The 25,618-nt window shown below is 39.6% G+C and overlaps 1 protein-coding gene across 1 annotated transcript in view; it reads left to right on the top strand.

Moving 5' to 3' along the window:
* The window catches only part of ITGA9 (integrin subunit alpha 9), an 838,607-nt gene that overhangs the window by 292,288 nt on the left and 520,701 nt on the right, over positions 1-25,618 (top strand). The window contains exon 14 of the mRNA XM_053714443.1: positions 17,037-17,191. Coding sequence (XP_053570418.1) covers positions 17,037-17,191 — 155 coding nt within the window. The remainder of the gene's footprint in view (positions 1-17,036; positions 17,192-25,618) is intronic.

The following is a 25,618-nucleotide window of genomic DNA, read 5'->3' as shown; positions in this document are numbered from 1 at the left end:
ATTTTTATGGCTTTATTGTAACAATAATAAAGAAAGATACAGTGAATCTCGGATGCGCTTGTGTTTTTGTTGTTGTAGTTCGTGTGAAAGGAGGATCTGGACACAAACAGGTTCCTGAGACAAGCAGCAACGGAAAGATCACAGATATCAGCTGGAAACCAATTGCTAAAAGAACATTCTAGCCATATTCATTTGGATTTTTTAACCCCTTTCAGTACTTGTTCCTATTCAAGAGTTTGAACTGCGGTATTTATATTTATATTTTATGAAACAGTGTTTTATATGTAGTTGAGTTTTATATGTAATTGATTTTTATATGTGGTTTATATGCACAACTAATTTCTGAGTCCATTACAACACCAAGGTAGATAAGAAATATATTTTTTAAGGAAAAATAGTAGTAGTAATAGCACTAGCACTTTACCATTTGTATGATTTATTAATATCCAGGGGATAGTTAGATTTTATTTTGGTATCTAATAGGTAGAGTGTACCCTATATCAGTTTAATTTTTGCGCTGCAACATTTTTGGGAATTAGGTTTAGGGGTTAATACATTTATTATAGTGGCGGCGATGTCCGGTCGGCAGACTAGGGGTTAATAATTGTAGTTAGGTGGCGGGGAAGTTGGGGGCAGCAGATTAGGGGTTAATAAATATAATGTAGGTGTCGGCGATGTTAGGGGCAGCAGATTAGGGGTTCATAGGTATAATGTAGGTGTCGGCGATGTCCGGTCGGCAGATTAGGGGTTAAATAATTTTATTATAGTGTTTGCGATGTGGGGGGGGCCTTGGTTTAGGGGTTAATAGGTAGTTTATGGGTGTTAGTGTACTTTTTAGCACTTTAGTTAAGAGCTTTATGTTCCGGCGTTAGCCCTTAAAACTCTTAACTACTGACTTTTATATGCGGTAGGAGTTTTGGAGGTAGAGGCTGTACCGCTCAAGGTAAGGTGATCTTCAATGGGGTAGTGTTAGTTTTTTGTTAGGGGGGATCGGGTGGGTTTTAGAGTAGGGGTGTGTAGGTGGTGGGTTGTAATGTTGGGGAGGGTATTGTATTTCTTTTTTTTACAGGTAAAAAAGCTGATTACTTTGGGGCAATGCCCCGCAAAAAGTCCTTTTAAGGGCTGGTAAAAGAGCTGATTACTTTGGGGCAATGCGCCGCAAAAGGCCCTTTTAAGGGCTATTTGTAATTTAGTGTAGGGTAGGCAATTTTATTATTTTGGGGGGCTTATTTTTATTTTATTAGGGAGATTAGATTAGGTGTAATTAGTTTAAAATATTGTAATTTCTTTTTTATTTTCTGTAATTTAGTGTTTTTTTTCCCGTAATTTAGTTTATTTAATTTAATTGAATTGAATTATAGGTAGTTTAGGTAATTAATTTAATTATAGAGTAGTGTTAGGTGTAATTGTAACTTAGGTTAGGGTTTATTTTACAGGTACTTTTGTATTTATTTTAGCTAGGTAGTTATTAAATAGTTAATAACTATTTAATAACTATTGTGCCTAGTTAAAATAAATACAAACTTGCCTGTAAAATAAAAATAAATCCTAAAATAGCTACAATGTTATATATATATATATATACTAATAGTTATATTGTAGCTATCTTAGGGTTTATTTTATAGGTAAGTATTTAGTTTTAAATAGGAATAATTTATTTAATTATAGTAATTTTATTTAGATTTATTAAAAATAGATTTAAGTTAAGGGGGTGTTAAGGGTTAGGGTTAGACTTAGGTTTAGGGTTTAATACATTTAATATAGTAGCGGTGACGTTGGGGGCAGCAGATTAGGGGTTAATAATTGTAGGTAGGTAGCGGCGATGTTAGGGACGGCAGATTAGGGGTTAATAACAAATTTTATAGTGTTTGCGAGGCGGGAGTGCGGCGGTTTAGGGGTTAATACATTTATTATAGTGGCGGCGATGTCCGGTCGGCAGACTAGGGGTTAATAATTGTAGTTAGGTGGCGGGGAAGTTGGGGCGGCAGATTAGGGGTTAATAAATATACTGTAGGTGTCGGCGATGTTAGGGGCAGCAGATTAGGGGTTCATAGGTATAATGTAGGTGTCGGCGATGTCCGGTCGGCAGATTAGGGGTTAAATAATTTTATTATAGTGTTTGCGATGTGGGGGGGCCTTGGTTTAGGGGTTAATAGGTAGTTTATGGGTGTTAGTGTACTTTTTAGCACTTTAGTTAAGAGCTTTATGTTCCGGCGTTAGCCCATAAAACTCTTAACTACTGACTTTTATATGCGGTAGGAGTTTTGGAGGTAGAGGCTGTACCGCTCACTTCTTCCAAGACTTGTAATACTGGCGTTAGGCAAATCTCATTAAAAAGATAGGATACGCAATTGACGTAAGGGGATTTGCGGTATGGAAAAGTAGCGGAAGAAAAGTGAGCGGTACACCTTTACCTGCCAAACTCGTAATACCAGCGGGTGTTAAAAAGCAGCATTAGGACCCCTTAACGCTGCTTTTTAAGGCTAACGCCAAACTCGTAATCTAGCCGTATATGTTCTGGCTGGGACTGATGTATAATGGGAATGCAGGATTTAAAGAGTAAAACATAATAAACGCATAAAATAAAAGTCAGTGTAGGGATTGCTGGAATTAAAGTTAAACGGTCTAATGAAAAAGATATATATATATATTTTTTGGCAGTGCATTATGAAAAGTTATTTGCTCAGACCGTAACCACATTCTCGACCCCTAACCTTTTTGGCCCTTTAATGAAATTTAAATCCTTTATATAATGACTAAGCGTACATAATTACCAGGTTAAGAGCTAGGTGTAAATAGAATATTTATTCCCTTTATGACAAAAACTATTTAGTTTCCTGTTTGCATTCGGATTAGGAATTAAGGAGGTAAAATGTGAGAATACAGGGATCTAAATTTATGTCAGTAAAAGTCACATACATATATTTGCTGCACTAAGATCTACATAGGGGACATTACACATATATTTGATAGTATTAAAATAAATAAAAAGAACAAACCTTTTCTATGAGTGACATAATACAACTAAATGATATATAACAACATGCTGATATCCAACGTTTTGAACATAACTATTTCATTATCACCATTACACCACCACTAACTGATCTGATCCATGGATCACGGCAGGAGGGATCCATGTATTCATGTTGTTTATACTAAATTCTTACCTTGCCTTCTGCATTTCGCTGCAGAAATCTGCTAGACTAGACATAATTTTTCCTATCTTCTACTATGCAGTTTTGGTGATCCACTGTAACCTCAGTTTCCTGTTCTTACGGCTAGATTTAGAGTTCTGAGGCCAAAGGGGTGCGTTAGCTACGCATGCTTTTTTCTGGCCGCACCTTTAAAATAACTCTGGTATTGAGAGTTCACAGAATGGCTGCGTTAGGCTCCAAAAAGGGAGCGTACAGGCATATTTAACGCCACTGCAACTCTCGATACCAGAGTTGCCTACGGACGCGGCCAGCCTCAAAAACGTGCTCGTGCACGATTCCCCCATAGAAAAAAATGGGGCACTTTGAGCTGAAAAAAAACCTAACACCTGCAAAAAAGCCGTGTTCAGCTCCTAACGCAGCCCCATTGTTTGCTATGGGGAAACACTTCCTACGTCTGCACCTAACACTCTAACATGTACCCCGAGTCTAAACACCCCTAACCTTACACTTATTAACCCCTATTCTGTCGCCCCCGCTATCGCTGACACCTGCATATTATTATTAACCCCTAATCTGCCGCTCCGTAAACCGCCGCTACTTACATTATCCCTATGTACCCCTAATCTGCTGCCCCTAACACCGCCGACCCCTATATTATATTTATTAACCCCTAATCTGCCCCCCACAACGTCGCCTCCACCTGCCTACACTTGTTAACCCCTAATCTGCCGACCGGACCGCACCGCTATTATAATAAAGTTATTAACCCCTAATCCGCCTCACTAACCCTATAATAAATAGTATTAACCCCTAATCTGCCCTCCCTAACATCGCCGACACCTAACTTCAAACATTAACCTCTAATCTGCCGACTAGAGCTCACCGCTAGAGCCGACTAGAGCTTCAGGGGCTTAGTGTTAGGTTTGTATGTTTTTTTTTACAGGCAAAAGAGCTGAACTTCTTGGGGCATGCCCCGCAAAGGGCCCTGTTCAGGGCTGGTAAGGTAAAAGAGCTTTGAACTTTAGTAATTTAGAATAGGGTAGGGCATTTTTTTATTTTGGGGGTCTTTGTTATTTTATTAGGGGGCTTAGAGTAGGTGTAATTAGTTTAAAATTGTAATATTTTTCTAATGTTTGAAAATATTTTTTTATTTTTTGTAACTTAGTTCTTTTTTATTTTTTGTACTTTAGTTAGTTTATTTCATTGTATTTATTTGTAGGAATTGTATTTAATTTATTTATTGATAGTGTAGTGTTAGGTTTAATTGTAGATAATTATAGGTATTTTATTTAATTAATTTATTGATAGTGTAGTGTTAGGTTTAATTGTAACTTAGGTTAGGATTTATTTTACAGGTAAATTTGTAATTATTTTAACTATTTTAGCTATTAAATAGTTATTAACTATTTAATAGCTATTGTACCTGGTTAAAATAAATACAAAGTTACCTGTAAAATAAATATAAATCCTAAAATATCTATAATATAAATATAATTTATATTGTAGCTATATTAGGATTTATTTTACAGGTAAGTATTTAGTTTTAAATAGGAATAATTTATTTAAGAAGAGTTAATTAATTTCATTAGATTAAAATTATATTTAATTTAGGGGAGTGTTAGGGTTAGACTTAGCTTTAGGGGTTAATACATTTATTAGAATAGCGGTGAGCTCCAGTCGGCAGATTAGGGGTTAATAATTGAAGTTAGGTGTCGGTGATGTTAGGGAGGGCAGATTAGGGGTTAATACTATTTATTATAGGGTTATTGAGGCGAGAGTGAGGCGGATTAGGGGTTAATAACTTTATTATAGTAGCGGTGCGGTCCACTCGGCAGATTAGGGGTTAATAAGTGTAGGCAGGTGGAGGCGACGTTGAGGTGGGCAGATTAGGGGTTAATAAATATAATATAGGGGTCGGCGGTGTTAGGGGCAGCAGATTAGGGGTACATAAGTATAACGTAGGTGGCGGTCGGCAGATTAGGGGTTAAAAAAATTTAATCGAGTGGCGGCGATGTGGGGGGGCCTCGGTTTAGGGGTACATAGGTAGTTTATGGGTGTTAGTGTACTTTAGAGCACAGTAGTTAAAAGCTTTATAAACCGGCGTTAGACCAGAAAGCTCTTAACTTCTGACTTTTTTCTGCGGCTGGAGTTTTGTCGTTAGATTTCTAACGCTCACTTCAGACACGACTCTAAATACCGGAGTTAGAAAGATCCCATTGAAAAGATAGGATACGCAATTTACGTAAGGGGATCTGAGTTATGGAAAAGTCGCGGCTGGAAAGTGAGCTTTAGACCCTTTCCTGACTGACTCCAAATACCGGCGGCAGCCTAAAACCAGCGTTAGGAGCCTCTAACGCTGGTTTTCACGGCTACCGCCAAACTCTAAATCTAGGCCTTAGCTAACAGAAGTGAATATATAAATGTGTGTGTATATATATATATATATATATATATATATATATATATATTTATATATATATATCCATATATTTATTTATTTCCATATATCTATCTATCTATATACAGTATCTCACAAAAGTGCGTACACCCCTAACATTTTTGTAAATATTTTATTATATCTTTTCATGTGACAACACTGAAGAAATGACACTTTGCTACAATGTAAAGTAGTGAGTGTACAGCCTGTATAACAGTGTAAATTTGCTGTCCCCTCAAAATAACTCAACACACAGCCATTAATGTCCAAACCGTTGGCAACAAAGTGAGTACAGGTGGCCCTCGGTTTACGCCGGTTCAATTTGCGCCGTTTCAGAATAACAACCTTTTTTTTCAGTCATGTGACTGCTATTGAAAAGCTTTTGGAAAGCAATGCACTAATTAAAATAGCCAGTAGGTGGAGCTGTCTGTTTGTTTTGTAGCAAAGTTATGCAACTTAACTGCCTTAAATTGATCTGTGTACACAGATCAGACCAGATCTATTGAGCAAAATTTAGCAGGCACTTCCCTATTATCTTTCTGTCAAGCTGCTTGAGTTCAGGGTGCCTAACTGCTGATTAATCACTGCAGATTGAAATGCATAGAATAGGTGCAGACCCAATATTATCTAACATGCTAACAATGCAGAGAACTGATTGTAGAAAAATGCAAGTACAAAAAGTTTTTGTTCATTAAACTTAGTTTGATGATATACAATCTATATTTTTAGGTTTATAATGCTGTATAGCATTTAAAGTCTTCATTTCAAAGCTTTAAAAATAATGTATTAGGTGTCACTTATGACAATTTTGAGAGGGGCCTGGAACCTAACTCCCTCACTTCCCATTGACTTACATTATAAACTGGGTTTCAATTTACAACGGTTTCGATTTACAACCATTCCTCCTGGAACCTAACCCCGGCGTAAAATGAGGGCTACCTGTACACCCCTAAGTGGAAATGTCCAAATTGACCAGAATTAGCCATTTTCCCTCCCCGGTGTCATGTGACTCGTTTGTGTTACAAGGTCTCAGGTGTGAATGGGGAGCAGGTGTGTTAAATTTGGTGTTATCGCTCTCACACTCTCTCATACTGGTCACTGGAGGTTCAACATGGCACTTCATGGCAAATAACTCTCTGAGCATCTGAAAAAAAAGAATTGTTGCTCTACATAAAGATTATATAGGGGATATTAACTGAGGCTTTTACTTGCCAGGATAATTCTATTATATATGATTCATCCTTTTTTAAGGTATTATGTACAACATACTGTCATCTTTATTTACCCTCTAAGGTTACTAGTGTTAGATTTTTCAGGAGTTCCATTGTCAGTTTTGTTCACCCATTTTTTTGACATGTCCCCTTTAAATTGTTAATTCAGGTTTTGATGCACCTGTGGACCCAGGTGTATTTAAGTATCTGTTTTCTCACCATTCAATAGTGTCCATGATTAAGGAAGTGGGTTGCCAAAACGCGTAGTACCGTGTTTGTTTTTGTCCTGGATTGACGGGTTATTTTTGTTTTATTACTGTTTTATGTCTCTTTGAAGTAAATAAATTTCTATGAACTTATACGCTTGGAAGGCTTGCTGTTTTTTTTGTCTATCTGCTACATAAAGATGGCCTAGGCTATAAGAAGATTGCCAAGACTCTGAAACCGAGTTGCAGCACGGTGGGCAAGACCATACAGCGGTTTCACAGGACAGTTTCCACTCAGAACATGCCTCGACCAAAGAAGTTGAGTGCACATGCTCAGTGTCATATCCAGAGGTTGTCTTTGGGAAATAGATGTATGAGTGTTGCCAGCATTGCTGCAGAGGTTGGAGGGGTGGGGGGTCAGCCTGTTAGCGCTCAGACCATATGCCGCACACTGCATCAAATAGGTCTGCATGGCTGTTGTCCCAGAAGGAAGCCTCTTCTAAAGATGATGCACAAGAAAGCCTGCAAACAGTTTGCTGAAGACAAGCAGACTAAGAACATGGATTACTGGAACTATGACCTGTGGTCCAATGAGAAAAAAAGATAAACTTATTTGGTTCAGATGGTGTCAAGTGTGTGTGGCTGCAACCAGGTGAGGAGTACAAAGACAAGTGTGTCTTGCCTACAGTCAAGCATGGTGGTGGGAGTGTCATGGTCTGGGCCTGCATGAATGCTGCCGGCACTGGGGAGCTGCAGCTCATTGAGGGAACCATGAATGCCAACATGTACTGTGACATACTGAAGCAGAGCATGATCCCCTCCCTTCGGAGACTGGGCCGCAGGGCAGTATTCCAACATGATAATGACTCCAAACACACCTCCAATACAACCACTGCCTTGCTGAAGAAGCTGAGGGTGATGGACTGGCCAAGCATGTCTCCAGACCTGAACCCTATTGAGCATCTGTGGGGCATCCTCAAACGGAAGGTGGGAAAGCGCTCCATGATGTCATCATGGAGGAGTATAAGCGGACTCCAGTGGCAACCTGTGAAGCTCTGGTGAACTCCATGCTCAAGTTAAGGCAGCTCTGCTAAATAATGGTGGCCACCCAAAATATTGACACTTTGGGCCCAATTTGGACATTTTCACTTAGGGGTGTACTCACTTTTGTTGCCAACGGTTTAGACATTAATGGCTGTGTGTTGAGTTATTTTGAGGGAGGGGACAGCAAATTTGCACTGTTATACAGGCTGTACATTCACTACTTTACATTGTAGTAAACTGTCATTTCTTCAGTGTTGTCACATGAAAATATATAATAAAATATTTACAAAAATGTGAGGGGTGTACTCACTTTTGTGAGATTATGTATGTATGTATGTATATGTTAAAGTAAACTCAATTGTTGTTAAAATCCGCAATGCACTTGTTTTCTTGCAGAATAAGCACTTAAAACTTTTCAGTGTAGCCACTGCCTATAGTGACATAGGGGAGTTGACATGCTGAGAACTTAAGTTGCATTCTCTCCTCTTCTGAGCATGGGTAAGAAACTGGCATCATCTTTCCCCAGCATTCACTGAAGAGTAAGTAAGCTAAAGATGTTCTAGAAGATTTTTTACATCAATCATCCATTACTTTATGTCACAGCGCCCTTGTGGGGCTTTGACAAGAAGTATTGGACCAATTACATTAAAAAGAGGGGAGGGGGAGTAAAATCATTTTAAAATGATGAATAAAATATATTGCTACAATTACTATGAAGTATATGTTTAGTGCTTTTTTATTCCATCAATGAAACAGACTGTTTCATATTATATCCCTTTAAAGATCACTGCAGTGCTATTATCCATTATTTTACTTTATGACATTTCCTGACAAGGTTTTTTGTTCATTCCATGAGCCTAATGCGACAAAAGCTTGGATACTGACTAGCTGACATTAAATTAAAATCCTTAGAAGGCCTGATTGCTAAATTTCCAGTGATTTGTAAAAAAAACTTTGCAGTGCATGAAACCACTCAGATTATGAATGTCACCCTGAGGTTTCTATGACCTGTTTTACAATTAATAATCTTGCATAATGCTCAGACCTTCTGTATTATTGCCAAGCTCTTCTTATCAGTTAAATTGACAGTTTACCCAAAAGATTGCTCAAATTGTTCCCAATGATTCATTTTACCTACTGGAGTGCATTAAATTGTATACAAGTTACTTGTTTACCCTTATTTCAGCATTTGAAATAGCTGATTTAGCCTGTGGTATCCTCACCTATACTAAAGTTTCTTTTACAAAGATATGACGAGTCCACGGATTTCATCCTTACTTGTGGGATATTAACCTCCTGCTAACAGGAAGTGGCAAAGAGCACCACAGCAGAGCTGTATATATAGCCCCTCCCTTCCCCTCCACCCTCAGTCATTCTCTTTGCCTGTGTTATACTAGGAAGACATGGTAAAGTGAGGTGTTAGTTTTAGTTTCTTCAGTCAGGAAGTTTTTTATTTTAAATGGTACCGGTGAGTACAATTTTCCTCAGGGGGATATGGAAGAAGATTTCTGTCATGAGGTTGATGATCTTAGCAGTTGTAACTAAGATCCACACTGGTTCCCACAAGACTTCTGAAGGTAACCATGAGACATCTTCAGTGTGGAGACCGGTTTCATGCTACAAGCAGCATTAAGGTATGTGCAGCCTTTTTATTCTGAGGAGACTTGATATATCAGAACTGGCTGGCATTTATTTCCCTGTAAACGGTATATGAAGGGTTTTACTGGAGTCCCTGTATTTTATTAATAATTGACTTATGGGCATTGTGTGACACTATGGGCATTCAAAGAAAAACGATACATAACGTTTTTATTTTTGGCATTTATATGTTTGCTTACTGGTGCATTTGAGGGGTTATAGGACAGACATTAGCTGTATAACTTAGGTGTGAAACCGCTTCCCCATGCAGTTGTGTTTGGGCCTACTCCGGCATCGACCTTAAGGGGCGGGGCTTATTTTCGCGCGCACAGATGCGCACTTCCTTTAGGCTAGGCAGCAGCAAGCAGTAACACCGGTGGCTCCAGGACTGTGCAAGCTGGTCTGAAGTGTTGGAAAGTTATTTCGAAGTACCCTGGGGGCAGGTAGGCGCCACAGAGGTGCAGAGGGTATTTTTGTCTATAAAATGACTAATTGCCTTATTTCTGCCCTTGCTTCTGGGTGCAGTAATTTTTGGATAAACCAACGATCTTAAGTTAAATTTAGAGATAATTTAACGTTATTTGAGCATTTTTGAAAAAAATGTTCACTTTTTCTTTCTTAAAGGCGCAGTACACGTTTTTTCTAAAGTTTATTTTTTGCTATAAATAAGTGTTTAAATGAGTTTTGTGGTTATTACTAGTCTGTTCAACATGTCTGACATTGAGGAATCTCATTGTTCTATGTGTTTAGAAGCTATTGTGCAACTCCCTCTAACATTGTGTAACCCTTGTACTGAAAGAGCCTTACATTGTAAAGACCATATATTAGGTCAAGAAAGTGTGCCTAAGGATGATTCTCAGTCTGAAGAGAATCAGGATATGCCATCCAATTCTCCCCAAGTGTCACAACCTTTAATGCCCACACAAGCGACGCCAAGTACTTCTAGTGCGTCTAATTCTTTTACTCTGCAGCAGATAGCTGCAGTTATGTCAACTACCCTTACAGAGGTATTGTCTAAATTACCAGTGTTGCAGGGTAAACGCAGTAGGTCAGGTATTAATGTAAATACTGAATCCTCTGATGCTTTATTAGCTATTTCCGATGTACAGTGCTCTGAGTTGGGGGTCAGGGAATTACTGTCTGAGGGTGAAATTTCAGATTCAGGGAATGTTTTACCTCAGACAGATTCGGGTGCTATTTAAATTTAAGCTTGAACACCTCCGCCTGTTGCTTAGGGAGGTTTTAGCGATTGATTGTGACCCTATTGTGATTCCTCCAGAGAAATTGTGGATAAATATCTGGAAGTACCTACTTACACTGATGTTTTTCCAGTTCCTAAGAGAATTTCAGAAATTATAAGAAAGGAGTGGGATAGACCAGGTATACCGTTTTCTCCACCTCCTAATTCTAAGAAAATGTTTCCCATATCAGATACCATTCGGGACTCATGGCAAATGGTCCCTAAGGTAGAGGGAGCTATATCTACCCTAGCTAAGCGTACTACTATACCCATTGAGGATAGTTGTGCTTTCAAAGACCATATGGATAAGAAATTAGAGGGTCTATTAAAGAAATTATTTGTTTATCAGGGATTTCTTTTACAACCTACGGCTTGCATTGTTCCAGTAACTACTGCAGCAGCTTTTTGGTTTGAGGTTCTAGAAGAGTCTCTTAAGGTTGAGACTCCATTAGATGACATCTTAGATAGAATTAAGGCTCTCAAGCTAGCTAATTCTTTTATTACTGATGCCGCTTTTCAAATTGCTAAATTAGCGGCAAAGAATGCAGGATTTGCTATTTTAGCACGTAGAGCATTGTGGCTCAAATCTTGGTCTGCTGATGTGTCATCAAAACATAAACTTTTAGCTATTCCCTTTAAGGGTAAGACCCTTTTCGGGCCAGAATTGAAGGAAATAATTTCTGACATTACAGGAGGTAAAGGCCATGCCTTACCTCAGGATAAGTCGGTTAAAATGAGGGGTAAACAGAATAATTTTCGTTCCTTTCGGAACTTTAAAGGAGGACCCCCCCCGCTTCTTCTTCTTCCACAAAGCAGGAAGGGAATTTTACCCATTCTAAGTCAGTCTGGAGACCCAATCAGAACTGGAATAAGGGTAAGCAATCCAAAAATGCCCGCTGCTGCTCCTAAGACAGCATGAAGGGGCGGCCCCCGATCCGGGACCGGATCTAGTAGGGGGCAGACTCTCTTTATTTGTCCAGGCTTGGCCAAGAGATGTTCAGGACCCCTGGGCATTAGAAATAGTGACCCACGGTTATCAATTGGAATTCAAGGACTTTCTCCCAAGAGGGAGATTCCATCTTTCAAAGTTATCTGCAAACCAGATAAAAAGAGAGGCATTCTTACACTGTGTAAAAGACCTTTTTTTTGTGGAACCCATCTTAGACCTCAAGTGTCTAAACAAATTTCTAAGAGTATAATCTAAAAAACATAAGAGAGACAGATGCGCCACATGGCCCAATATTGTTTGTTCAGCGGGGTAGATATATTCTAGTGGTACCAATATTAACTCACAATCTAGGAAGCACTCCAGTTAGTGCAGCAGGAGCAGTCTGGGATTAGTCACAGTCACCCAGCAGACCGACCTCTAGGGCAGAGTGGTATGTTTCTGTGATGGAAATACAAGCAAACACAAAAGTGCCTATATGGCCTAGTACTGTTTGAACCAGAGGATGATGTTGTGTATATTTGAAAATATACTCACAATTTGTATAGCATCTTCATTGATGCTAATCAGGCAGGAAGGGGTCAATACAGTCACCCAACAGACTATGGCAGGTTCTCACAGCAGGCAGAGCAGCAGAGATCCCAGGGATCAGATTAGGTCCAAATGATACACAATAGCAAGTGTTTAAATAAAAGGTTGATACTTTACTTGATAAAACAAATAAAAACAAGCGACGCGTTTCTCAGCACACAGGCTGTTTCCTCAGGTCTTTAGACCCATTACTCCTCCCTGGAGTTTGAATTTAGTTCTTCGAGTTCTTCAAGGGGTTCCTTTTGAACCCATGCATTCCATGGATATCAAATTATCTTGGAAAGTTCTGTTTTTAGTTGCTATTTCTTCTGCTCAAAGAGTTTCTGAGCTTTAAGTGCTACAGTGTGATTCCCCTTATCTCATTTTTCATTCTGATAAGGTGGTGTTACGTACCAAACCTGGATTCCTTCCTAAGGTTGTTTCAAATAAGAATATTAATCAGGAAATTGTTGTTCCTTCCTTGTGTCCTAACCCTTCCTCTAAGAAGGAGCGTATGTTGCATTATTTGGATGTGGTCCGTGCATTAAAGTTTTACTTACAGGCAACTAAGGATTTCCGTCAATCATCTTCATTATTCATTGTTTATTCTGGAAAGCGAAACGGTCAGAAAGCTACGGCTACCTCTCTTTCTTTTTGGCTGAGAAGTATCATCCGCCTGGCATATGAGACTACTGGACAGCAGCCTCCTGAAAGAATTACGTCTCATTCTACTAGGGCTGTGGCTTCCACATGGGCCTTTAGAAACGATGCATCTGTTGAACAGATTTGTAAGGCTGCGACTTGGTCGTCCCTTCATACTTTTTCCAAATTTTACAAATTTGATACTTTTGCTTCTTCTGAGGCTATTTTTGGGAGAAAGGTTCTTCAAGCAGTGGTGCCTTCTGTTTAGGTTCCTGTCTTGTCCCTCCCTTTCATCCGTGTCCTTTTGCTTTGGTATTGGTTTCCCACAAGTAAGGATGAAATCCGTGGACTCGTCATATCTTTGTAAAAGAAAAGTAAATTTATGCTTACCTGATAAATTAATTTCTTTTACGATATGACGAGTCCACGGCCCAACCTGTTCTTTTTAAGACAGTTTTTCTTTATATTTTTTGTAAACTTCAGTCACACCTGCACCTTTTAGCCTTTCCTTTTCTCTTCCTATACCTTCGGCCGAATGACTGAGGGTGGAGGGGAAGGGAGGGGCTTTATATACAGCTCTGCTGTGGTGCTCTTTGCCACTTCCTGTTAGCAGGAGGTTAAAATCCCACAAGTAAGGATGAAATCCATGGACTCGTCATATCGTAAAAGAAATTAAATTATCAGGTAAGCATAAATTTACTTTTCTATACTGGAGTCTAGGGCATTGATAAGCATAAGTAAACAAATCCAGCATAAAAAATGGTGCAGGATATTTGAGTAATAAAATGTTGATTTTCCTTTGTTCTCTTGAAGTATTGAGCTTTGGTTTACAAACAGATATAAGATAAAGAAGCAAGTGTGTGTACACAAAGTGGTAACATAATGAGATCTAATATTCCCTGCAAGCTCAACCCATTGTAATAGGCTGTGGTTTAAAAGCACAAAACCAGGTAATTCATATACACAAATATACCTGAAAATGCGATTTCTCATACATTTTATACTCTGCAGCTGGTATAACAAGTCATTGGAAATACATTAAGGGAAAAACAATATTACAGTATACTGTCCCATTAAGTAATTAGATTGGCCAGATTATTAAATATTTCTAACTTTAAATGATTACACACACATTTAGTAAATAAAGATTATACTGTATAATGAAATATATTAGTTTTTGCAGAGGGGAGCATCCTCCTGTCCTGTACATACAGATTATACTGTAGGGTACAGCAAAAATAGGCTACATGCCCCTAATGTTAGAAGTGTTTCCAATTGCATAGCAGTCCCCAATGAACAATACTGGATTCTGTCAAGCAGAACAGGATTTTCATATGTTCATCCACGGAACTCTGTATTATAAAAATAAAGTTTAAAATTAATTATCGTCTTCTTTTCTTTCTACCTATATAAGCAGGACAGGAAATTTCCAATAGTCCACTAGTCCTGGATTTGTAAGAAATTGTGAAGGACAAGTTAAAATATTAATTTTGTTTGCATATCTTTAACATTGAGTGTAATAGTAAAATTGATTTTCCATCTGGACTAGTAGATTTTTTCCCATACCTATTAAACTATAGTGATATTTCTCCACCCCTGTATATAGGTGAAGATTAAAATCATTCAACCTATGAATAGCATGCAGCATTCTCACTTGATGATCTAAAGTTCTCTGCTCTGGCAAGATTATCTAAGTAATATCATCAGTACTGTAAGGTCTCTCAAATTTTAGTTTGAGAGCTGATTACCTCTTTATGCACAATTCTGGATGTGAAGAATAGACACATACATGACAATATAATGCTAAAAGAAAAAGCCCCTAAATATTTTGTGTGATTTCTTTCCATGCCAGCGAGTTTTTGATCACCAGGCCCTAACATGTTTCAGAATTTCTTGGCACAACAAAGCAGTACTAATCAGCATGTTGTAATGCTTCAGTCTGATGAAAAAAACTGCTTTATTGATATATATCTTATGGTCCTAATTTCTCTGAAATATCTTTACTGAAAGACATTTAAAGTTGCCTTACTAATTATACAATGAGAAGGTCTGCGCTGTGCAGGTCTTCCACAGTTGACAGAGTTAGGAGGAGCAGAGACAGGTTTGACTTAATATGGATGCAGGTGCAGACAATAACTTTTGGTGAATCAGTTGATATGATTGACTAATATTTTGTAAAGGCTTTTGATACTGTTTTACATGAGAGATTATTGTACAAAATGAAAAGACTTGGAATAGCCAGAAATGTTAGCTCATGGATAAATAACTGCATAAAAGACAGGGGGCAGCAAGTTGTAGTAAATGGATCATACTGAGGAGCCGATTTATGCAAAAAGATATGATCCGCTGTAGCAATCATGTCCGCCGCACATCGATAAATGCAGACAGTGATCATTGCACAAGCAATGATCGAGAAATGCTTGTGCAATGCCGCCCCCTGCACATTTGCAGCCAATCGGCCGCTAGCAGGGGGTTTCAATCAACCTGATCGTATGCGATCGGGCAGATTGCTGTCCGCCGCCTCAGAGCAGGGGGACGAGTTAAGGAGCAGCGGTCTTAAGACTGCTGCGTCTTAACTCCTGTTTCCGGCAAGTCTGGAGGCTCGAGCATAAACAGGTGTATACGGCCCCATTTGGGCCGTGATAAATTGGCCCCTTAGAGTGGAAAAATTAATAATGGGGTCCACCAATGATCAATACTGGATTCTGTCCTTTTTTAATATTTTTTTACTAATGACTTGGAAAAAGGATTAATTAGCAACATCTCTATTTTTGCAGATGATACAAAGTAGTGTAAGGTGATCAGGTCAGTGCAGCATGTAATTGTTCTTCAAGGGGATTTGCTAAAATTGGAGGAATAGGCTGGTAAATGGCAGATGAGATTTAATATTTTTAGATGTAAGGTTCTACATTTTGGAAGTAAAACTATGCAGGCTAGAGATTATTTAAATGGAACTAGACTTAGCAAAAAGGAAGAAGGAAAATAATTTCTGCATACTTAGAGATAACAAACTAAGGTTTAATAAGATACCCGCATATATTAAAATGGGCATTGATACAAGGGAGGAAACCATAATTATGTTGCTATATAAATCCCTGGTAAAACCTAAACTTGAGTATGGAGTGCAGTTCTGGGGTACAGTTCAGAAAAGGATCACAAAACTAATAAGGGGAATAAAGTATTTAGACTATGGGGAGAGGTTACCCAAACTGGAGATGCTTGAGAGATGATATGGTTACTTTATATAAATTTATTCAAGTCCCATACAGTGTTGGAGAAAGCTCTGTTTATTCCAAGACAATTGTTTGTGACATGAGGTCATAAGGATAGATAAAAGGAAATTAATCTCTAATAATGTAAACATTTTTTCACTGTAAGAAAAATAAAATTGTGGAACTCATTGCCTAAGGAGGTAGTGAATGCTAACACCTTAAATACATTTAAATAAATATCTGGCTAAAAACATAATTCAGGAATTTGATTAAGTGAGTTATATAGGTCAGTTTTCTAACTGTATTAATTTAAGTTCAATTGTCAGCTTCTTTATTGTAAACCAAGAAGGATCTGTATTGGTTAAACGTGATGAATATCTGTCTTCTTTCAACCTCATCTGCTATATTACTACGTATGTTTTTTTATTCAGTGGTCAGGCTTAGATAGTAATTCCCACATGTACTTATACACAAAGATTCTGTGATTTATTGGTTTATTTATTTTTTTGTAGTTAAACATTTTTTTATTGTAAGGTTGCCAGTACTCTTCAACAGTGAAATCCTGAAATCTGACAATTCTGGTCTAGTTTTTAGACACGCCTGGTGTACTTGTTCTTAGAGTATAGGGACAGAATAATACAATTTATCTATAATAATACACACTTAAATAGCATTAGTAGTCATAATCATATTATAAACATCATGTTCTGTTGTGTTTGTGCATTTTGATAGGACCAGACCAGTAATAACCGTGGATGTCACAATACATCTGCCACCTTCAATCAACATAACCGCACCTCAGTGCCACGATGGTACACAACAAGTCAACTGTGTTAACGTCACTGTCTGCTTTCGGTTCCGTGGCAAGCACGTTCCTGGGGAAATCGGTAAAGTATCTGTTTAGTTAATATAAAGGATAAAAAATCATCTCAGACCAAAGGGAATCAGCACACATACCATTTATTAAATAAAGACAGTACATTCAAATGAACTGGCAATCATAGCAAATTCATCATAAAAAGTAAACAATTAAATGTAATTAGTATAGCTAATCGTAAAGGTCAGATTACAAGTGAGGAAATAACTAGCGCTTTCGCTAGAGCGTTAACTGCGCTTTTGGTAAACTTTTTGAGCAAGTCGGGTTGCGCTGGTATTACGAGTTGAAAGTAAAAGCGTATCGCTCCAGCGATAAGCTACTGCCCCATAGAAGTCAATGGAGCAAAATAATGCAAAGAAAACCTAACACCCTACTTGCACGAATTGCCATAATACCCCAATTCTAATAACCCCTAAAGCATCACACACAAGTCTGCACTACACTATGAAGCCCTAAACTGCCACCCCCCACATCGCAAACTACCTCTTTATACTATTAAACCTAAAACTCCGACCCCCCACCGCAAAGTAACCACCTACACTTTTAACCCCTAAACCGCCACACACCCTACATCGCAAAGTCTGCACTACACTATTAACAACAAAACCGGCAGCCCTCCACATCGCAAACTACCTCTTTACATTATTAACCCCTAAACCGCTACACCCCACCATAAAGTAAGCCTCTTCACTATTAACCCCTTAACCACTATTAGCCCCTTAACCTCCACACACCCCACATTGCAAAGTCTGCACTACACTTTTAACCACTAACCCCCCCACATGGCAAGATGACCCACTAACATCTAAACCCCCTAACCTTACACCCCCTAAGTTAACCCAAAATAAACTAACCCTACATTTACCAAAAAAACACAACTAACTTCCCTAAAAAAAAAAAAAAAAACTTAGCTGTGAAATAAGTCTTACCTTTTAAAATAAAAAAACTAACATTACTATTAAAATAAAAACCCTAACATTAGAGTTAAAAAAAGCTACCATTACAAAAAAATTAAAAAAACCTCTAACCTTTCAAAAAATTAAAAACAAATTACCAAAAATAAAAGTTATCCCTATTCTAATGCCCCAAAAGTAAAAAAACGCCTATTCTTAAAATAAACTACAAATAGCCCTTAAAAGGTGCCTTTTTGTAGGGCATTGCCCTAAAGTGATCAGCCATTTTGTAGGAAAAAAATACCTTCTAACATTAAGCCCCCCCCCCCCCCAAAAAAAAAACTAACCTAAAAAATGCCCTTTTAAACACCTCAACTCACAGTAACATCATGCTTCATGAATATCAGTAAACATTACCGGTATTGTTCTGCATGTGCCTTTATATTTTATGCATGTATACTTGAGAAAAAGATATTAACGTCTTTGGTGATATTAAAATAAAGTCTTGATGTTTCCCCATGCTCCTGATTGGGCAGCATTCTGTTTTACATTTTGTTTGGGGTCCTGTCACTTTAAAATATTTTTCTGTCAGGAAATGCAGAGAAGCAGGTAGTAGAGCTTACCTGGGGCGATAGCAATTAGTGCCCTAGCTCCACCACATAAAAAAACAGGCAGGAAGCCAGCAATATCACTGTTTTCCTCAGGCTGATAGGTATCTGTAGCCCCCTGCAAATGTTGTATTTGTATTGCCTACTCATTGGGGGTGGGGGGAGCACAAACAAGACTGACAGTCCAGACCAGTTCTATTTCTCATGGCCACTACATGATGTAACATATGTAAGCCAACCTGGAATGCTTAGGGGAAGACAGATTGGATGAAATGCATGCTAGGGCAGAAAGATTCAGTTCTAGACTATTTTCCGTAATGGCCTCATAACTGGGAGCAGACAGAGTATTTGCTGATCTTGTTCTTTCCCATAAACTGAGTAGCCAGATTAGTATCACACACAGCGGTCACTGGTAAATTCAAACAGAATACTATGAGAGGTAAAATAAGTGGAACAAGCAGAAACAGTCCAGCGCCTAGCTGCTCTGACAGGTTCAAGGTAGCGACAAGGCTATTAGAAAAAGGCAGAAGTTCATTGAAGATAACTAGTGGGAGAACACTCTGTTGAGCACTGGAAGAATAAATGAGTGGGCTGATTAGGATGTATGCTTATCTCTATTTTAACTCCTTGACAAAGAGCCAGAGGTTTAAAATAATATTCTCTGTCAGCATTGAGGTTAGAAGAGTCATAACAATAGTTAAAATCACAGAAAATCATGATATTTCATTAAATAAATACATTAAATAGTCTATCCTAATGCTGTTGACGTGCCAACAAAATCTGTGCAGATGTTTCAGAAGTTTTTTGTTCCTCACAAAAACTTCCTATGTATAATTAATATTTTGCAAAGGTTTTTTTTTTTTAAAGAACGTGCTGTATTTTCTCAAACTACTTAAAGGGACATAATACTCATATGCTAAATCACTTGAAACTGATGCAGTATAACTGTAAAAGGCTGACAGGAAAATATCACCTGAGCATCTCTATGTAAAAAAGGAAGATATTTTACCTCACAATTTCCTCAGCTCAGCACAGTAAGTTCTGTGTAAAAAGTTATAATTCAGTTACTGCCCAGCTGCAGGTAAAAAAAATAAAAAATGAAGAAATGAACAGCAACCAATCAGCATCAACAGTGCTGAGGTCATGAACTCTTTTACTGTGATCTCATGAGATTTCACTTAACTCTCATGAGATTTCATTGTAAACTTCCTTACACTGAATAGAGAAATAAGATGAGTGTGCACAAAAGCTCGCTCTTTCCGCTGTCCAGGGACAGACATACTGATTTCTTGCTTAGAAGTCCTTTACAATGGGATGTGGCTACTGAGAAACTTTGAGGTAAAATATCTTTATTTTTTACATAGAGATGTTCAGGTGATATTTTCTAGTCAGCTTTTTACAGCTATACTGCATCACTTTCAAGTGTTTAAACATTTGGGAATTATGGCCCTTTAATTGTCAGAACCATATGTTTCATACTTACGAGACTTATAGAGAGCCCCACAGCACTTACTACTTTGTTCGGCATAGTGGGATACTGAATCCATAGTAGTGGGTTACTAAATCAATCCATATAACCGTATGCATAGAAAATAGATTTTGATGACAGATAAGAACCAACACCTATATTATATCATGTCTGTAGGAAAGCCTTATGCTTATGTCACCAACAGTCTTTGTCTAAACCACCTCAAATCAAAATTTGTTTCATGAATCAACCACCCTCTGCAAATTACTTTAGGACAAGCTACCCATTAACTTGAGATCAGGACTCCTTGTTCTAGTGGTGCTCTCTTTGTGAATAGTTTTTCAGTCTTATTAAGCTTAATTATATAGGTGAGTTTCTGTTATATCACCTCTCTACCTTCTCTCCTCTAAGCAATGCATATGAGTCTTTCTTTGTAAGTTTTATTTTTTAACTATGTAAGATGTTTGTAGCCCTCCTTTAACAGATTCCGGTTTATTTATATCCTTCTTTAGATATGGCCTCCAGAACTGCTCACAATACTGACACGGCCTAATTAGTAATCTGTAAAGTGATATATGAGCCTTACATTTTTTCTGCTGCTATAACATCTTCCTATTGAGTCAAACATTCTGTTTCCTTACCTGCTGCACTACTGCATTGTTTACCAAATTTAAAATCATCCAAAATAATAATTCCCAAGTCCTTTTCTTGTTTTGTATTAGTCAGTAAACAGCTGTTTGTGAAAATATAGAATTAAATCTTACACACAGGATTTGGGAAAAGATCCAAGTTTGAGGGAACAAATGTGAAATATTTCTTCCCACCAACTAACTAGATGACATGGTTTTATTATTTCTTTTTGACATCTGGATTGAAAAAAGGTTTAACTAAATTATATGATTTTTGTTTACTTTCAGAGCAAATTATGTGGTTTATTAATTATTAAAAAGTTGTTACTAATTTGAAAAATATAGACATACCTCCCAACCGTCCAGCATCCTTCGGAAGTGTCACAGTTTAGGTGGTCTGCAGCTCTTTGTTGTCCTGGTTTTAATGGAATTTATGAGCCATGGCCATGGTCCGCCCATACACACCTACAATCCACCTATTACCTCTTCCATGGCCTGTCCACAACCTGCTTTATTGCTTGTCCTCGCGCATAAAATTCTGGTGGGCCCTTTTTAACCTACTGCATCTCGAAAAATATCTGGGAAATGTTGGGAGATGTGAATTATTATGTATATATGGATTAAATTGATTAAATATAAGGTCAGTGTAATGTACCATACTCACGGCCTAAAATAAAATTGGAGGGTTTTCTTATAATAGCTGATGATTTATTAGCATTATATCTAGATTTAAAAAAAACTTTAATGAAACTTGTATGTCACTCTTTGGGTCTTTCCAATAGTGGCTTGTAAGCTCACTTGTAAAACATTATTCTAGTTGAAGGAAAGTATTATGTCAATGTTCCTTTGATTTTGATTTAAAGTGAAAATGCTTTTGGTTACAGGTCATTGGCCTAGATTTATAAATGACAGTGGGGTTGCATAGATGCCTTGTTGTAAAGATGAGATCATGTTTGAAAGTCAATGAGCTACTGTAATTTCCATAATTTCGTGGGCGTTTTTTTCATTATCATATACTAGTCCTAAAGCCCGTGTACACGGGACATTTTTTGCAGTACAGTTGTTCCACCCCTTGCTCTCTCTCTATCCCCCCTCTCTTTTGCACTTTCCCCCCTCTCTTTTACTTTCTATCTCCCCCTTTCTTCTGCTCTCTCTCTCCCACTCTCTCTATTTTGCTCTCTCTCTCCCCCCTCTCTTTTGGTCTCTCTCTCCCCCTCTCTTTTCCTCTCTCTCTCTCCCTCTCTTTTCCTCCCTCTCTTTGCACTCTCTCCCCCTCTCTTTTGCACTCTCCCCCCTATATTTTGCGCTCACTCTCTCTCTCCCTCTCTTTTGCTCTCTCTCCCCCTCTCTTTTGCTCTCTCCCCCTCTCTTTTGCTCTCTCTCCCCCTCTCTTTTGCTCTCTCTCCCCTTCTCTTTTGCTCTCTCTCCCCTTCTCTTTTGCTCTCTCTCCGCCTCTCTTTTGCTCCCTCTCCCCTTCTGTTTTGCTCTCTCTCCCCCTCTCTTTTGCTCTCTCTCCCTCTCTTTTTCTCTCTCTCTCTCTCTCTCCTATTTTGCTCTCTCTCTCCCTCTCTTTTGCTCTCTCAATCCCCCCTATTTTGCTCTCTCTCCCCCTTTCTTTTGCTCTCTCCCCCTCTTTTGCTCTCTCTATCCCCCCTATTTTATTCTCTCTCTCCCCCTCTTTTGCTCTTTCCCCCCCTCTTTTGCTCTCTCTATCCCCCCTCTTTTGATCTCTCCCCTTTCTTTTGCTCTCTTTCCCCCTCTTTTGCTGTCTCTCTCTCTCTCTCTCTCTCTCTTGCTCTTTCTCTCCCCCTCTCTTTTGCTCTCTCCCCTCTCTTTTGCTCTCTCTCTCCTCTCTTTTGCTCTCTCTCTATCCCCCCTCTTGTGCTCTCTCGCTCCCCTTTCTTGTGCTCTCTCTCCCCTTTCTTGTGCTTTCTTTCCCCCTCTTTTGCTGTCTCTCTCCATCTCTTTTGCTCTCTCTCTCTTTTGCTCTCTCTCCCCCTCTCTTTCGCTCTCTCTCCCCCTCTCTTTCGCACTCTCTCCCCCTCTCTTTCGCTCTCTCCCCTCTCTTTTGCTCTCTCTCCCCCTCTCTTTTGCTCTCTATCCCCCTCTCTTTTGCTCTCTATCCCCCTCTCTTTTGCTCTCTCTCTCTCCCCTTCTCTTTTGCTCTCTCTCCCCCTCTCTTTTGCTCTCTCTCCCCTTCTCTTTTGCTCTCTCTCCCCCTGTCTTTTGCTCTCTCTTCCCCTCTCTTTTGCTCTCTCTCCCTCTCTTTTGCTCTCTCTCCCTCTCTTTTGCTTGCTCTCTCTCCCTCTCTTTTGCTCTCTATCTCCCCCCTATTTTGCTCTCTCTCTCCCTCTCTTTTGTTCCCTCTCTCCCCCCTATTTTGCTCTCTCTCCCCCTTTCTTTTGCTCTCTCCCCCTCTTTTGCTCTCTCCCCCTCTCTTTTGCGCTCTCTATCCCCCCTCTTTTGCTCTCTCTTTATCCCCCCTCTTTTGCCCTCTCCCATTTATTTTGCTCTCTTTCCCCCTCTTTTGCTGTCTCTCTCTCTCCTCTTATGCTCTCTCCCCCTCCTCTCTTTTGCGCTCTCTCTCCCCTCTCTTTTGCTCTCCCTCTCCCTCTTCTTATGCTCTCTCTCCCCCTCTCTTTTGTGCTCTCTCTCCCCTCTCTTTTGCTCTCTCTATCCCCCCTCTTGTGCTCTCTCTATCCCCCCTCTTGTGCTCTCTCTATCCCCCCTCTTGTGCTCTCTCTCTCCCCTTTCTTGTGCTCTCTCTCTCCCCTTTCTTTTGCTCTCTTTCCCCCTCTTTTGCTGTCTCTCTCCCTCTCTTTTGCTCTCGCTCCCCCTCTCTCTTTTGCTCTCTCTCTTACTCCTCCCTCTTTCCTCCCTCTCTTTTGTGCTTTCTCTCTCCCCTCTTTTTTGCACTCTCCCCCTCTCTTTTTCTCTTTCTCTCTCCCCCTCTCTTTTGCTCTTTCTCTCTCTCCTCTCTCTTGCTCTTTCTCTCTCCCCTCTCTTTTGTTCTCTCTCTCTCCCCCTCTCTTTTGTGCTCTCTCCCCCCTCTCTTTTGCGCGCTCTCTCCCCTCTCTTTTGCTCTCTCCCCTCTCTTTTGCTCTCTCCCCCTCTCTTTTGCTCTCTCTCTGTCTCATTCTTCCCTCTCTTGCACTCTCTCCCCTCTCTTGCGCTCTCTTCCCTCTCTTTTGCTTTCTCCCCCCTCTCTTTTGCTGTCTCTCCCTCTCTTTTGCTCTTTCTATCTCCTCTCTGTTGCTCTCTCTCTCTCTCCCCTTTCTTTTGCTCTCCCTCCTCCCCTCTTTTGCTTTCTCTTTCCCTCTCTTTTGCTCTCCCTCTATCCCTCCTCTTTTGAGCTCTCTCACGTCCGCCTGGCCCCGCCCACATAACAGCTGGCCCGCCTGCGTCATGCTCGGCCCCGCGCATCACGCCCCCCTCACACCCGGTCGGCCCCAGATGCCAGATCAGTCTGTTGAAGACCAGGTGTGTTTGTCATTGCAGGGTTTCTACAGCTTCGGACAGACACACTTGGCCTTTTGTATTATAGGATATTTGCATGAGTTGCGCAATACATGACGTCTCGCACATCAAACGAGAACTGCTAGCAATGTGAAAGAACAATAATTACAACCACAAAGCTTAAAAAAAACATTTATAAAAAGTGTCTTTTTTTAATTAAATTTTTCTCTCTCTCCCCCTCTCTTTTGCTCTCTCTCTCCCCCCTATTTTGCTCTCTCTATCCCCCCTATTTTGCTCTCTCTCTCCCCTTTCTTTTGCTGTCTGCCCTTCTTTTGCTGTCTCTATCCCCCCTCTTGCCCTCTCTCTCCCCCTTTCTTTTGCTCCCTCTCTCCCCCTCTCTTTTGCTCTCTCTCCCCCCTCTCTTTTGCTCTCTCTATCCCCCCTCTTTTGCCCTCTCCCCTTTCTTTTGCTCTCTTTCCCCCCTCTTTTGCTGTCTCTCTCTCTTTTGCTCTCTCTCTATCCCTCCTCTTTTGAGCTCTCTCACGTCTGCCCGGCCCCGCCCATGTAACACCTGGCCCCGCCCACGTCATGCATGGCCCCGCTGCGTCACGCCCCCCCCCCTCACACCCGGTCGGCCCCAGATGCCAGGTCAGTCTGTTGAAGGCCAGGTGTGTTTGTCATTGCGGGGTTTCTACTGCGCATGACAGCTTCAGACAAACACACTTGGCCTTTTATATTATAGGATATTTGCATGAATTGCGCAATACATGACATCTCGCACATCAAACGAGAACTGCTAATAATGTGGATGAACAATAATTACAACCACAAAACTTAAAAAAAAAACATTTATACAAAGTTCTGTCTTTTTTAAATGTTAAATATTTGCACATCTGTTTTGCTATGGTAAAGTGATCTCCAAGGGCTGGTATTACCCCTGTGAAGTATCTTGTCTAGTGGTTGTGTCTCGCAGTTTCAAATCTAACAAGGTTGTCTTGTTTTTTGTTTTCTTTTCCCTCTTTAAAGGGACATAAAACCCAAATGTTTTCTTCCTTGATTCAGATAGAGCATTCAGTTTTATACAACTTTCTAATTTTCTTCTGGGGTAGATTTATCATATGTCGGAAGGATATGATTTGCTGTAGCGGATCATGTCCGTCTGACATCGAAAATGCTGACAGCGTATTTAACATTGCACAAGATGCCACCCCCTGCACATTCATGGCCAATCGGCCCGCTAGCAGGGGGGTGTCAATCATCCCGATCGGATATGATCGGCATGATTGCTGTCCGCCACCTCAGAGGTGGCGGATGAGTTAAGGAGCAGCGGTCTTACAAACTTCAGGGGTAGATTGTTGCATCCGCTGCTTGATAAATCTACCC

Source organism: Bombina bombina, chromosome 5 (assembly GCF_027579735.1).
Source record: "Bombina bombina isolate aBomBom1 chromosome 5, aBomBom1.pri, whole genome shotgun sequence".
NCBI classification, from domain to species: Eukaryota; Metazoa; Chordata; class Amphibia; order Anura; family Bombinatoridae; genus Bombina; species Bombina bombina.
This window is presented reverse-complemented; position numbering and strand designations above follow the sequence as displayed.